The 16,376-nt window shown below is 40.4% G+C and overlaps 1 protein-coding gene across 44 annotated transcripts in view; it reads right to left on the reverse strand.

The window, feature by feature from the left end:
• Positions 1 to 2,039: 2,039 nt before the first annotated feature.
• The window catches only part of Rims1 (regulating synaptic membrane exocytosis 1), a 499,822-nt gene continuing 485,485 nt past the window's right edge, over positions 2,040 to 16,376 (reverse strand). For 42 of the 44 annotated variants that reach the window (XR_015628955.1, XM_087567857.1, XM_087567849.1 and 39 more), the window contains 5 exons: positions 13,134 to 13,272; positions 10,506 to 10,618; positions 7,184 to 7,285; positions 6,230 to 6,369; positions 2,345 to 4,725 (listed from right to left, as the gene is read on the reverse strand). Coding sequence is in view for 43 of the 44 variants with exons in the window: in XM_087567857.1 (XP_087423983.1) it covers positions 4,507 to 4,725; positions 6,230 to 6,369; positions 7,184 to 7,285; positions 10,506 to 10,618; positions 13,134 to 13,272 (713 nt within the window). In the remaining variant the exon portion in view is untranslated. 44 annotated transcript variants of the gene reach the window in all.

The raw sequence follows: 16,376 nt of genomic DNA on the forward strand, positions 1-16,376 counted from the left end.
GGGAAGCTTTGGTTTATCTCCATCACTCATACTATTCCTGAGAGGCATGGGTGGCTCCTGTACTCAGGAAGTTGGAAAACACAGGTCATAGAAGGACAGTCAAGAGGAGAAAAGCCTTGACTACTTCTTCTATTGCCTGTCCCCCGTGGTAACTGCAGTGACTGAAGCAACACCAAGACCAAGATAGACAGGAATGGCATTCAAAAACAATGGCCCTGCTTTGGAGTCCTTCCCACTAGGGAAAATGCAGAGCCGGGTCAAGCAAAGTCAGTGCCAGAAACTAAATAATTCGCCCTATCTACAAGAAATGCAGGGACAAAGAGGGAGCAGAGACTGAGGTAATGACCATCCAGTAACTGGTCCAACTTGAAACCCATGCCATGGGCAAGCACCAATCCCTGAGACAATTAATGAGCCTAGCATAATGGATCTCTGAGAGGCTCCACCAAGCAGCTGACTAAAACAGATTCAGAGCCCCATAGCCAAACAGGACAGAGCTCAGGGAAGGACTGAGGGCCCCAGAGCCGATAGGAACCCGACAGGAAGACCAAGAGCGTCAACTAACTTATACCTTTGGGGCCCCTCAGAGACTGAACCACCAAAGAGCATGTGGGTTAGACCTAGGTTCCCCCTCACATATGCAGCTCGCTCTTCGTATGAGTGTTCCTGGAGCAGGAACGGTTGCCTGCCTGTGGATCTCGTTCCCATAAGTGGGTTACTTTGCGTGGCCTCAGTGGGAGAGGCTCTGACAGGGCTCTCCCTCGTAGAGAAGAGAGAGAGGGGAGGATGAGAGAGGGTCTGTGTAAGAGGAAGACTGGGGTGGGCAGAGATCGGGGTGTAAAGTGAATGCATATATTAATGGAAAAATTGTTTATCGGAGCAGGAAGTCGAGCTTGCTGGAGCTTTGATCTTGTCTGGCTTCTTTTCCAATCAGCAGTAAGCTCCTCCTCTCCTTCCGTAATCTAAGCTGAGGAGCTTCCTGTATCAAGCAGGAGTCATAACAGCACTTACAGGGTGTTTGTGAGGATCCAGCATCCTCCCGTGGGCTCTTCCTACATAGACATCAGATGCCATCCTGACTGACTGTTCATGCAATCATTAATCTTAATAGTCAGGAGGCTCTCTGAGGCGAGGGCACCTCCTTTTCTGTATTCCAAATATTTAATTTTGGGACGTAAGTCCTAAATATTGGCTAAGTAATATCAAACAGTATATATTAGCCCGAAACTTTAAGAAAGTCAGCAAGAAACTATGAAATCTTAGCTAAAGTGAGTTTTTAGTGTTTAGATAATTTTTTATTTACGTCATTTCTCCCTTCTCTTTCATATCCCCAAACGCTCCACTGAGCTCCCAACTTTCCTTCAAATTGGCAGCTCCATCTTTCTGTCAGGGTAGACCCCGAGATCCTAAGGTTTGGTAGCTTCTATTTTATCTTATATGAAAGGAGATAATTTCCTTCTGGTCTAGACAAAAAGGAAGGAAAAAAAAAATCCTAAAAACTGCCTCCGGCTGCACTCTGATCTCAGTGGCAGTTTTGTCTTCTGCCTCATGTGATCACATGCTAAGGAACACATGTGAAACAGCGTCTTCACTCTGACGGTTTGTGGTCAGTGGAACTGAGCACAGCTTTGGCCTCCTCTCCGCCTAGCATAATACATAATCTCATCTTCCGTAGGCCAATTAATTCAATCCCCCCAATGGGCAAAAGTTCACAGGCTTTTTTTAAAAAAACTTCAAACACTTCCTGGTGTCACGTCTTAAGTTGCTTGGGTATGTCAGGTATGATTTTGATACCACCGTGCTTATTTTTTCTTATTAAGTGGAAGCTAGCGCAGCCTATGCAAACTGACGAGAGGCTTACCTATGAGTACCAAAGTTGTTATTTTCGTGACTCGGAATCAGCGCAGCCTACTGTAGGCAAGGGCCTATAAGCCACGTAACGAGCGAGAGGGAAAAGGCGAAGAGAGAGAGCCAAGAGACTAGACAAGAGGCGCAGAGATGATTCTCCGGTATGTCACATAACTTCAAATGATCCGGTCAAGTGGACAACAGGATTGTCTCCTTTTATTAGCATTCAAACAGCAGCAGAGAAACAACCGTCACTTGGTTCTCACTGAGATTGTTTTTAATGATACCGCTTTTCAGACGTACAGTCATGTGCTCACTTACACAGGCTGACAGAGGGAATGCAAAGTGCCTTCCAGGTCGTCCCTGAAGACACAGAGAGTGCAGTGACGGGCCAGCCAAATGCCCACAGCAGACAGCAAACCCAAGCCTCCCTTTCCCTTTCCGGAGGACCCGCAGTGGAAAACTGGCAAAACATAGAACACGGATGGCTGCCAACTGACATGAAAAGGAAATTTTATTAAACATGTTTACATACATGAGTGGGGAGTTCATTGAAAAGCACGGGGGGGAGGGGGTTTGTTAAGACAAGTGGTCAAAATAGAAAGATAACTACCCAATTATAGTTGGTTTGGTTGTTGGCCACTAAGACAGAACGGAATCTAGTAGAAGTGCACCGATTGCCTCAGGTCATCCTGCACAGCATGGTGGGTGGTGGTCAATCTGTGTCCCGTGGAGTAATGGGCAGGTAATTCTGACATGTGTAAATAATAAGAAATGATTCACTTGGTGCAGGCAGTATGTCTATGGATTAAAACCTAGTGTTTACACAGTGTCTACATGTGTTACAGCCCCACAGGAGGAATCTACACCAAAATATTTATTAGAAGGAATTTTGGTCCAGACTACATCACGTTTTTTTTTTTTTTTCCAAGAGGGTAAAAAATAAAGTCCATCTATAGACATTTCACCCCAGACCCACATACCGAGTCTGGCTAAAACCTGCAAAATGTCTATAACAAAAATGGATGGCTTAGATTTCTTGGTTATTTCGGTATAGTAATTAACAAGCAGACTGTACAACTACATGCAACATACAACCGGCCTATGTGGAGCTAACATACATTATTAAATAACCTTTTGTATCTTTGCTTGTTTTTTCGTTCTTTTTCATATATTTTTTATACAAAATGTGCATGCAGCTTTGAACAGCTCCAAGTCATGCTGCTCTAACTGTGAAATCACAAAAGTTGAACGACTCATCAAAGGAAGGGGGAGGGGGCATATCGATGCAGCTGTAGGACCGGGTGCCTGCAGCACATACACGGAGGGTTCACGAGGGAAATCCAAGGCCAAGAAAACCCAAATGAAGAATATGCAAGTTGGCATTTGGTTGTATTCTTTTTCTCCCCACCCTCCCCCACAAGGTAAGATATTGTGCATTTAAAAAAAAATCAAACTTTGTGCTTGCATTGACCTTAAAGAAATGTAAACTGAAATCCAATAAAAACATTAATTTAGTGCAGAGTAGATGAACTGGAATTTCCAGTGCAATATTAAACAGCTCATACCATGCTCGACCCAGAGCAGATGGGTCTACTCTGGGCCATGGCTGAGCAGCCTGGGCATAGCTGAAAGTGTCTTAGGCTCAAATCCATTCTTAGTCACCATTTTGGGAGGTTGAGAGCATGGTTTCCCCACATGAGCACTTTTTCCTTTTGCTATCAGCATTGCAAAAGGGGTTGCTGAAGCACTGTAATGTGGTTAGCCTACATCCCCAGCATTGGCTCTAGATCGACTTCAAAGTCTTCCATGACAAACAATGGAAAACAGAAACAAATTATCTGGGATGCAAACAGATATGCTCTTCACTGAAAAGTCATTCTGTGACTACTAGTTTGGGTGGTGATTCTTTTTTTGGGGGGGGAGTAGGGGTGGGAATTCCACATACAAGACTTGGAAGAACTGTAAAGTGACTGCCTGTGATACCCTTCCCTGGCTTCGCCTCGCCCAGCTTTTGAAAACTTCGGGGAAAATGCTACAGAGACTGCTTCAGCCCTTTTTGGTGCTTTTGGAAAAAGAAAGGAAGGGTCTCTGTGAACACCACCTAATCCTGTCATGGCAAAGCAAAGAAAGACAAAGACAAAAAAAAAATGAAAAAAAAAAGCTAGCGGAAATAATAAATACAATGAAGACAGAGAAAGAGAGGCAACGGGGCAAAAAGAATCAGCAAACAGCACACAAACAACGAAAGCACACAGAACTGAAGAATCTCAAACACTAGGGAAACAACACTGCTTGTGGTCTGTGCAGAAACATGTGAAGTACACCTTTTCACAGAGTGAGAATTTCCAGTTTGTTCAATTTGGTGTGTATGTGTGTGTGTGTGTGAATTTGAGGTTTCCTCTTTTGTTTTTCCTATTTGCAAGAAGTGTAAAGTGGCTCTCACTAGCATGTCCGTTCTTACTGCAATTTGACTGACTGCTTTGTTCTGTCATATGAAGCCATATTTTAAACAACAATTGGGACATATTATCGAAAAACTACTACAGGCAAAACACAAGTTGATTGTCTGTCTCCAACAATGCTCTTGATCATGAAATAATCTGGTTCTGATAATTATCCTGAAATGTAGAGTTTGGCTGGAAGGATAGGAGTTTACTATGACCGGATGCAGGGAGGCCCGGACGAACTTTCCAGAGATGATTGGGAAGCCCGGCGGGTCAGGGGAGCGAGAGTGGGATCCACCAGTGAGGACGGAGGGAACAATTTATACCATCCAATCACCATGCTGGATAGATCAAGTTCTTCCAACAAGATTTGAGCCACACCCATAAAGCATTTGTGGTCCATTCTTCCATAGTCACCCCAGACAATCACCTGCAGCAGAGAAACGCAATGTCAATTTGAACTTCCTTTTGTCCACATGTGAGGAGGACATTCGGCAAAAGTGTGGAGTAGGTAAAGCTTAAGAAGCGAGAATATCTGAGAGAAAGCATGCAGATAAATGTCTATGTATGTGTTTGTTCACATATATGCTGCTATATGTGCACGGCTTTCGTATAATAAACAACAGTGAGGCTATGGTCATACACAACCTAAGACTGCAAATCGAGAAGGGCAGTTTCCATGGAGCACATTCTCCATGGCTTCTGTGAACAGAGCCAGAGCATGCTGCATCCTTTTAAATTACAGACTTGTTAGTGAAGAGGCGGATGGGAGACAATCGAGGGTGGTATCTCTTGATGATTTTCTCCACAGTTTGATTTAATCAGGTTAGCAGTGAGCAAATGAGATCATGGGCACTTATTACTATTAACTACACTGGTGTCAGGCAAGCCTTCTAAGACACGTACTCTTGGGATCAGTGTTCTAATCCTGGAGTCCTCTATGAAAGTTTGGTACTGGGCCATCCATCTGCTTTGCACATCTAAGAATGCAAGCCCTGTTTCTCAATGTACACTGACAAAGCACTTTATTTCTGTGATCCTAAACCATAATTATATTTAGGGTACAAAGTCATTAGAAACTTTGAAAGAGGTACATGGCAGGACCTAACATTGCTGAGTTATGTGTCTCTATTCTCTTCTATAGTCTTCCACTCTATAGCGCATGTCTGATACTGGGTAATGATCATTCTTATCATTTTGCCATGGTATCTATGTATATATGCATGTGTATGTATGTATGTATGTATGTATGTATGTATCTATCATCTATCTATCTATAATCATTTATCTATCTATAATTATTTATGTATCATCTATAATAATCTTTCATCTATCTTTAATCATCTATCATCTATTTATAATTATTTATCATCTATAATTATCTATTATCTATCATTTATCTATAACCATCTATCTATACCTATCTATCTATCTATCTATTAATCATCCACTAATCTATCTATCTATATATGTCAATTAATAATTTGTCTATCAGTTGTCTACCTATTATCATCTTTGTATCTATATAATCATCTGTCTGTCTATCTATCTATAATTATCTATCTATTGTCTATCTATAATTATTTATCATCTATCTATACCTATCTATCTATCTTCTATCATCCATATTTACCGCCAGTATTTCCGTTATCTATTTCTACATTAACTGTATGCTTTACAGCTATGTATCAAGAAAAGGAAAAAGGTGAAGGACAAAGAGGAAAAGAGAAAGGTGTTGAATTTTGTTTCTTCTACTATATTCATCAGATATTGTTAATGCCATACATACTGTACTATAAACTGACCGTTTCTGTCTTTCTCCTCACAAACATTAATAAGCTAGGCTTTACTGAACAGATTTCCCTAGACGCTATCCACATCTTCAGTGAGCTGACAGATATGGCTGTGTCATTAGCCCAGGGAAGTTTACTGACCTGAAGAACTTTACCCTGTGGACTTTCATCAAAAACCAGGGACTGCTGATACAAAGGATCGAGAGTTTTCCGTGCAATTCTTGTCTTCTTTTTGGCAATACAGGCTCCATTTTCCAAAAGATATACTTTCACATAGGGAGCTAGAACAAGATGAGTAGACATATAAGAATGTATCGCTTAAATTCTATTTTTATTAGTCCAAACCTTACAGGGATTGGAGATTCTTACTAGATGTATCCTAAACTACCATGTATATATTTCTATCACTCTAAACATCCGGCTCCTTACAGTCCATCCACCCAGCACCACTACTGTGCCTTTCCTCATGTCCAATAAATGTCCCTGCAATGTCTTGGCTCATTTACTTGAGTCGGGGCTGGTATGAAAGTGCAGGTCCACATCTTACACCTTAATGTTTTTTCTTTTGTAGTTTTAGGTATGCAGAAAAAATATTTAGCCTAAGAAATGGCTATAATTATTTTAAAGAATAATAGCATTTCCTCAATACTTCTCAACAGAATAATTCTGCAAAGAAAGCCCAGATCCATTTTCATAAAATCAAAGATTCCAGAAAATTGCTTCTTTTAAGCAATCAAATGATGCGAAATCAAGAATGTAAGATTTGAATGCATTATTTTTGCAACCTTTTGCTAAGATCAAACATAAACCCACATGTAACAAAGTTATCAAGATTTTCCATATTTAGGTTTTCCTCAGGGGCTGGAGATAGGACTCAATAGTTAAGAGCATGCACTACTTTTGCAGAGGACCTGGGATCAGTTCCTAGCACCTACACGACAATCATTACAGTCTGTAATTCCAGTTCCGGGTGGTCCAATGCTCTCTACACACCCCTATGAGTACTGCATTGCACGCATATATATATCATTATACACATAAAAGTAAAAAAAAATACACTTTAAAAGAGTCCAAAATGGTGCAACTTTTCCTTACCGGGTGTAGATTTGGAACCAGGTTTTTGTGTAAGGCTCCGGGCTCTGATAACCTCAACCTCCAACTGACCCTTCTTATCCTCCATCCCGATTTGGATATCGCCTGCAAGTGAAGACAAAACAAAATATCAGCTTCTCTTCAAGTCAGGAGATGGGGAGGAAAGATGGCGGAAGATGGACAAATATTGAACTGTTATCTCCCTGACGGGAGATGACTGCTGATGACAATACTCCTCTCAAATCCACTTTATTTTCTCGGGTTACAAATCAGTTTGTTAAAGTATCTTACATGTTTCTATCTGGTACTAATCCATGTTTAATTTTAATAATTTTCATTTGCTTTTTTGATGCATGTTTCCAGGGTGCATGCATGAGTGCGTGCATGTGTGTATGCGTCTTAGTCAGAGGACAACTTGCCAGGGTTTGGTTTTCTCTTCTTGCCATGTGCATCTTGGGTCGAACCCAGGTCTTCAGTTTAACAGGAAGTAACTTTAATCATGGAGCCAGCTCAATGGTTCCCACGTCCATCTTTAGAGATGTACACACTAGTTGAAGAATTGCTAACCACAGCACTGAGGTGTTCACAGGATGTGTGTACTCTGGTGGAGTCTTCCTGCCCTTCTGTTACACACCATGTTTACTGAGCAATCACAAGGTCTAATAGTCTGAATTTCAATACTAAGAGAGGAAGCCACCGGCAATATTTTGGTGACTACTACAACAACTGCATAAATACTGTCTGCATGACAATGTATTCTTGTTGCACTGACACCACAGGCCATTTCAGGACAGCATTTTTACCTACTTAAGAAGTCTTCTGTTGAGGGAAATATGGGTTATTTACATTACTGCCATTGGATGTATAATTAACAATTTTATAAGAATTGCCACCTGGGTGGGGGTGGCACATCCATTTAATCCCAACACTTGGGAGGCACAAGCAGGTGGATCTCTGAGTTAAAGGACGTCCAGCTCTACAGAGTGAATTCTAGGACAACCAGGGCTACACAGAGAAACCCTGTCTTGAAAAAGCAAAACAAAACCTCAAAACAATAACAAAACAGAATTGTTGGTTATATCCTGAATAATGAATTTCCAGATTTTAAGTATATAGATCTAACCTTACAGTCAGTCAAAATGCTTGCACAAGTCATCAACTGTCCATTATGAGAGCTGTGCCCATGTTCTGGACATTCAAAGCTGCCACATGTATTGCGTAGTATCTAATGTGAAGACTGTGCCTGTGTCCTATCAGCAGAGTGTCTTTCCATTTCTCACACTAACAGATATTAGTCTAGAAATAGGTAGTTTTGTCACAGTGGTGATGAACGGCTGCATTTCATCGATTCCTAGGGAAGTAGGGTTTTTGAGTTTCAAGTACATCTTGATATAAAAACTCACATTCTCATCTAGACGAAGTTAGAGAGAGACCTCTTCTTTTAATATCTTAGAACTACTGGCTTCAGAATTTTCATGTCTCTTGTATTTATTGTTTTCAAACTCATTTACGAAACTATTTGGAACTGTTTTTCCAAGGTTTTAGTGGAGGTCATGTTAAGTGATAATGGCCACAATTCCACTTGGGAATGCCCTGCTTTCTTTCATTTCTTCACATGTGCTTTTCAGTGGGTGACATTTTTTAATAACTTGGTAACTTAAATAAAATTCCATATGTTAAATGTTTGAAACTTATTTTGGTGTGTGTGTGTGTGTGTGTGTGTGTGTGTGTGTGTGTGTGTCCACAGAGGCCAAAGGAAGACGGGAAATCCCATTAAGCTAGAGATGCTATGTGACTGTGAGTGGCCATATTGGGTTCTGGGTGGAGTTGGATTCTCTTCAAGGACAGTGCATGCTCCTGTCACTAAGCCATCTCCCCAGAGCCCTGTGTTATTTTCTATTTTGTGAATGTCACGTTTACTTTACTTACTCTTGATTGGGGTTATTGCCTATTCTATTTTGAACTGTTACAAAGTATGCTACCGAGAAGTCCCTGAGACTATAGAGCTAGAAGTTGTATTGTTGAGTTACAGTATGTGAACATTTTCATTTTTGCTAGATGCCACCATATTATGCCAGTCATTGATGTACTGGCATCAAACTTCTCAGAGCACTCTATGACATCTGAAAGCAGGGACACACAAGCAGTGTTGTTTTCCCTTTCCTTATCTCCCTATTCATTCTTTCCATTCTTTGGTTTCTCCAGTTAACTCTGGAGAAGGTCTTATGGCTTATCTTTTAGTTATCAATTTCCCCACCCCCAACTTTGCTTGAATAATGCGATCTTTCGCTTAATATATTAACTGCATCTATCACTTCTAGAAAACTCAAGTTTTTTCATAACTTTTCATTATCTCCCGTACGTCTCAATCTTACTCTTTTAGCTCTTCGAGCTGTATAATCTTTTAAAGATTTTAGTTTGCATACGAGCATCTTCAGGGGTGCGTGCCCCACGTGGGATATCTGTGAGGTCATAAGAAGGTGTTCGACTCCGTAGAGTTTATAGTTTTAGCCACTTAGTATGTCATATGAACTAGGCTCCTTTGAGAGAGCAGTGAGTGGTCTTTAACCCCTGCCATCTCTCTAATTTTCCTCAAACTATTTAATGTATGGACTCATTTTGAGTTTGTTTCTATTTTCTGCTGCTTTTGTATTCAAAATAAGCATCTCCATTTTCTTTTTTTGGCTGGTTATCTGTGTTTGGTATCTGGTGATTATGTTTACATTATTGTTTTTACGAAAGAAAAAAAGATGTTATTGGGTTTGTCGTTTGCTTCCGATATAATTTACTTTTATTTCTATAAACTGTTGTATCCCTATAAACTGCATTCAATCCCTGATGGCTTTAATGAGTAAATGGGGTGATTCTAATTCCCTACTCTTAGAAATCCCCCATATACATCCAGCTTAGCTATGCTTTCAAAGTAGGTATGAGACGTTGCATCTGAACTATGAACAAAGGTTGGTAACCAGGGTGGCTCACAATCTTAACCTCCAATTCTTGTAAGAAAAATAATGCCTCCAGTGAAAGAGGAGGCCTATACCCTTTCTAGAGACCTGACTTTCAGGTGGACAGCTAACTATGGATTTGATGTGAACCCCGCCTCATCTGTGATGAAGCCAAATAACCGTACTTCTTTCAAGCATTCATTTTTGATTTTGTTCTTTAAGCTTGTGTCTTGTGAATCATAGCATATACCTGTGCAGCGATCCTCCAGTGTCATTTATACTTTATGTGTGAGAACAGTAATACCTTCTCTCGTTTGTAACACTATGCAATTTTAAATGACCTTGTCAACCATAAAACTGCAGAAAATATTTCTTACCCATGGCCGGGGTGGCGAGCGTCTGACGGCCAACGAGCTGCGCTGGTCCCAACCCATCAAGGAAATCACTGAACTGACTGTCGGGTCCTACTCGAACTCCAGGAAATATCAAGCTACAGCAAATAAATGAGAGCAAAATCAAATTAGACTTCTTGCTAGTTTCTTTTTAAGTAGTTCTGATCAGTGGACGTATACCCCAGTTGGCGGTTGCTTTTACTGTTTATTCATGTTACCTATGAGGCAAGCATGTGAAGCTCAACACTTCAATTGATTGACAGGAGGGGGTTTTATTATCAGAATCCATCTAGGAGAGACAGAAAAGTAACACGGTTTTCTGAATATGGCCTATCTATTGCATGGTCTGTGATGGGTGCACTGACTTGCAAGGTCTTCAGAGACTCTTATCGCATAATTGATTCTTGTTATTATGTCTTTCCTGTTATTATTAAATAGTCTGATGATCCCTGGGAATTAGCCCACCATATTGGGTAGAGTTTCTACAGATCAATGAAGTTGTATTCTCTTGTAGTAAAGCTAGGTAGACAAATAAATTACTTCTTAATTTCTAATAATCATTTTATAGAGATCCCCAAGTTTATACTAGTAGTTTTGAGCCCTCTATAGAAAGTGCTGGAAAGAGGGCTCTGTAAACGTTCATGTGTCATGGGCTAATTGCACTAGGATAGAAAGCAGGTTTGGATCACATTTATGATCAGGGAAAACATTTCTTCTAGGCTGGTTGTAAAATAATTATCTGATAACTGAAAGTCATAAACGGGGATAGGACAATTTATTTTAAGTACAAGGATAAAGGATAAAATATTGACTGGATTTATCTATACAAAAGTTTAATACTAGAGAAACTCAAGGCAGGTGATTTGCCTCTTGACAAAACCATGCTAATTCATAACATAAGAATTGTTGTTTTAAACTCTTAATGAACCCATGGAGCTATCGGCAGAAAAAGAATGTTAAATTAGACAACCGGTCTTTAATGGAAGCACACGTAAACATCTCTGTTGCAACTTCTTGTTCAATTTATGATTTGAATTTAAGTTTTAAACTTCTGAACTTCTGAAAAAAAAATGTTGCTTGGGATACCATGTTGACCATGTATCCCGAAGAGAGATAAGATTTAAGCATGGCAATAGAAAGTAGTTTCTCTTTTCTCTCAGAAACAAAAATTCAAGTCTCCTTCAAAAGGAGTGCTTCTTTCTACAAGCTTAACTTCCTCTAGCTGAGGAGGAATTAATGAACTCTCAGCCTTGCACTCCTGTGATTGACCCGCAGGTGGGAAGAACAACTTAATCCCCTGCTGTTAAACCTTGAGGTGTTAATCTCCAAAACTAGCTGGTTTTTAACCACAGAATAAACAAGAAAGTGATTCAGTTTTTCAGAAGCTATCAGCTTCTAGCGTCCAGTACAGTTAGAGAGTTAAGTTTTCCCACAAGGCCTGAGACCCTCAGCCTTTTGTCCTTGGTCTCACACATTTCCTGACTAGAGCAGGCTTCCGGCAGTTTATACTGTCATTTTAAGGCCGGAGACTCCCTTCAGGAAGACTCTGTTACAGTTCATAATGTGTCAGCTTTCCTAGATATTTATAATTCAATCTCATTCACTTTACATTGTTTACTCATGAGCATTTTAAACAGCTGCTAGTATATTTAATAAATATTCTAGGACAGCACGACTTCTTATGGAGAATATATTTAATGTCTTCAATTTTGAAAATTTGTATTTATTATTACTAGTGTGTGTGTGTGTATGATGTAAGGTGTGTGTGTGTGTGTGTGTGTGTGTGTGTGTGTGTGCGTGCGTGCGCGCGTGTGTGTGTGCATTCGAAGTCTTGCACCTGCCAGGGCTCTGTATAGAGGTCAGAGATCAACCTTCAGAAACCAGTTCTCTCCTTTCACCTTTATGTGGGTTCACAGCATCATTAGGCATAACCTTTACCTAGGAGGCTATTTTGTAAACCCTAATTTATTCAGATTTAAGATGGCTCGGCAATTATGAAAAACATGCAAGTGTTTCATCGCTTGTAACCCACTAAGCAAAGGTAATACTTGGAAGAAGCATTTCCTCTGAAAGAATCCAGTTTTAACCCCCAAATGCAGATCTTGTTAAGTAACTGCACAAATTAGTCAACGTTCTCACAAATAAAAAAAGAATGTCTTTATACTTTCAGAACTAATCAATTATAGAACTAAAAATCTTTAATTAGAAAAATGAGGTAGAGTCTGTTTTCCCCCCATGATAAGATAGAAATGAGTTGGTGGTATTTTAAGAACAGGAAAATGTAAGTGGTCTATGTGTAAAAATGCATCAGGCTTACAACATCATTTAGCTCAGAATGGTTAGGAGAGAAACTGGGAGATCAGAAATCAGCTTTTCGATTCTAAATTTTCATTCAGGTGCTTCTGGGGGCAGAGCCAGGCCGTATGTTTCCTATGTGAAAAAATTAATTAAATGTGGCATTGCTATACTATCTGTTCAGTGAAGGACCTCGTTTTATTCCTTTGACAGATTTGAACAGGTGGGGAAACTTCTGGTTACAGGAAAAAGTGACTCAGAAGAAGAAGTCCTAAACCGCCCACACTTTAAGGACACACGCAGCAAGACGTCACTTACTTTCCTTCCGAGCTATAACTGTTGATGCTGCCATCCGTGGACTCCCGGCTCGGCTGTCTCACCATCTTCCGCATTTCAGCTGCCATGCCTGTTTCCGTACTCCTCTGGATGGTGCTTTTCAACTTCTTGTGGCCCGACTCTGATGGGAGAGAAGGGAAACAAGAACCAAGTTTTGTTTAGCCGTTTTTTTCCCCTCCTGAATGGCCATTGGCTCTGCGAAAGCCGTAGTCACTTCTCAGGAGCATGAAATGTTTGGTGAGAGCAGCTGCCGCTGAAGAGAATATGATAAACTGTCTCCCCCAAGAGTGCTTTTGTTCAGAGGTTAGTGGTAGGTACGGCAGGGACAGAAGCGAACTACTGTAGCACCCCTATGGCAACTTCACCAAAAAGAATGAATCGGGCACTGGATTGTTACACGGAGAATAATACTGAGCAATTTAACAGGTTCCTAATCTGAGACAGTCCAACTGAGCAGACCTGAAGGAACGGGCCACCTCCTACAAAATGTAGGAGACTCCTCAACATGAAAAGCCCACGTGTCACCAACCTTCATATGAAGGAGCACTAGTTCTTCAGTTTCTCTGATGGCTTTTACAACACCTGAATTTATGCTCTCTAGTCGGGGATAGCGCACGGGTCGCCTAGTTAGGTAGGACAGGTATAAATTACCCGTTCTCGGGAAGCATGACTCTCTCCACCTTTCTGAGTCCGCCATATAACCTGCTTGGCATTCGGGGTGAGTGGGTGTCCTTCTGCACAGTACAGTAGCTCGTTATTTTAATTTCATTGTTTTACTAAGAGTCTTTCTATGTAGTTCAGGGTGGTTTAGTCCTTTCTATGTGGCCAAGGCCAGCTTTGAGCTCCTGACCTTTCTGCCTCAGCCACCACCTGCAGGAATTATAGGTATGTGCCTATCATTTGGTACATAAGAAAATAAAAATAAGTTTGGGCTCATTTCAGTTGCTTATGAACTCTAAACATCTAAAATACTGACTTAATTATGTGTACGTATATATCATATATATACATATATATATGATCAAAGCCAAGCAGTAAGATAAACTACTAAACATTTTTCCACAGACACGCTCCATATGCATTTCTAGTTTACCTTTTTTTGTGCTGTCTGCTTTAAAACACATTTGAAATATATAAATGCTTTCCTTATATAAAATATGCATACATAAAATTTTCATTCCCCATTATCTTTCCCAAGTACACTTCTAAATATGTCGTATCAAAGGTGACATCTTACCCTCTCATTTGATCACTGCATCTCTTTTTTTCAAGTTTTGTAATCAAAGATGTCATGCTCTACGTATTCTTCTAGGCGTTTCGATGGCCTTATTACATTTTTACCATTCACCTTCTTATTGCTATTTTTGCTAAAGCCAATGCATGGATGTTATAAACTGTTCAAGGACTACAGAAGTAGCAAGCATTGGAAACAGTGTTTATCTCCTTGTCCCACTTAGTTAATCTTTGCTCAGACATACCTGCCACAAAATGGTTACCTACTTGCAGCTAAATCAATATTCAGGACCGCAGGTGACGTGTGAGGGCTGTTCAGTACCGTCCCTATATATACTGTATGCACGGATGGACAGTGAGAAAATAGAACCGGAAGAGTTCTAGCAAACTCAACATTGGGGCATTATTCAGTCTAGTAAACAATTTTCTCATTCCATTTAAAATGGCATACAAAAGTGGCCATTCTTCCACTAGACAGCAATGCTGATTCCTAAGTAAACCAAGTCTCCGGTTACAGACATTCCAGTTATGATAGGGATTTTTTTTTTTTGCAGAATAAATTCCTAGAGACTGAAATGCTAGTGAGTCACTGTGATTTCTAAATTGCCCTTTAAGAATTAATGTGGCCATTACGGTGCTCACAACACTCATAAGGATGTCCCAATTTTCCACCAGGGACCCAGGCATTTTTTTCCTTTCTTTCTTTTTTTTTTCTTCCTTTTTTAGGTCTCTCGTCTTTCCTGTGTGACTTTGTTTTTAAGGAATCTGTATACCTATAGAGGGCAGGAACTTCATTCATGCCCCTGGAAATGCTTTTGGTATTTATTCATTTATATAGTAAGCTTGCTTCCTGGGTATACATCATTTAGAAAAATCAGTGTGCTGTTAGAACATCTTTCATTCGGTATGTGTACATACTGGGCTGACCCTAATTCAGAGATAGGAGAAAGCCATAGATATACAAGCTGAATGTTCTAATTCAAAAATTCAAAGAGCAAAACTACCTCAAAAGTCCTAAACTTTTTGGGCGATGACATGATGTTGTAAGCAAAACATTCCTCCTGTAATAGGCTGTAATCAAAATATAGGTGGACTCAAAGGGCATCTGGTGTAGGGAAAATTGGTTTTGCTTTTATTGAGGCAGTGGCCCCTGGTAATGCTAACCACACTCCAGAACATAGCCCACACCGGGAGCAATGGATCAGTACCAAGAAGAATCAGTGGGGTATAAAAACAATAAAATCGTGAAGGTGGAGAGGAGAGGGAATGAGATAAGGGGAGAAGTATGAGGTAAATGTGATCAATATATACAGTACACATGGTTGAACAGTGAAAAACTTCTTTAGAGCATTACATTAAAATGTCCAGGCCGTGGGTAAAATGTGTATGAGATATATACAAACATTATGTTCAGACTTGAGTCCTGTCCGTAAGATCTTAATCTGAATATGTAAACAGCACAATGCATATAAAAATAAAAAAGTATAAAAACCACGAAACATTTCTGTACCCAAGCACTTCACATGAGCGATGTTTGCTCTGTACTCTCAAGTATCAAGACCAAGGGAGTTATGGCGATTGTTTGCCAAGGGCTTGTGAGGCGATAGGGCGCGGGTGGAGCATCAGTTCAGAATGGATCCAGTGCCTGAGGGTAGAGGGTAGACTGTAAATGGTGAGGCTCTGTTGGGAGCTGAGGGAGAAACTGTTCAGAGGATCGGTAGTGAGAAGTCTTGAGTTAGCATGGTTTCCATTCCTGCTTTCATCCATCCTTCCATCCTGTGACTGCTGATGAAGAACTTCTTATGATCATCCTCAATTCTAGGTGCCAGAGACATATTAAAAACAGATATTCTGCTAGCATGAAGATTACGTTACCCTTTATGTACACAAGGGAAAACAACAATGATGTTATTGTTGGCAGCAGGTGCTACGAATTGAACACGGGAGCAGAGGAAGAATACAGAGGGTGATGGGTGGAGCAGCAATGGCTTC

Source organism: Rattus norvegicus, chromosome 9 (assembly GCF_021556685.1).
Source record: "Rattus norvegicus strain SHRSP/BbbUtx chromosome 9, alternate assembly SHRSP_T2T, whole genome shotgun sequence".
NCBI lineage: Eukaryota > Metazoa > Chordata > Mammalia > Rodentia > Muridae > Rattus > Rattus norvegicus.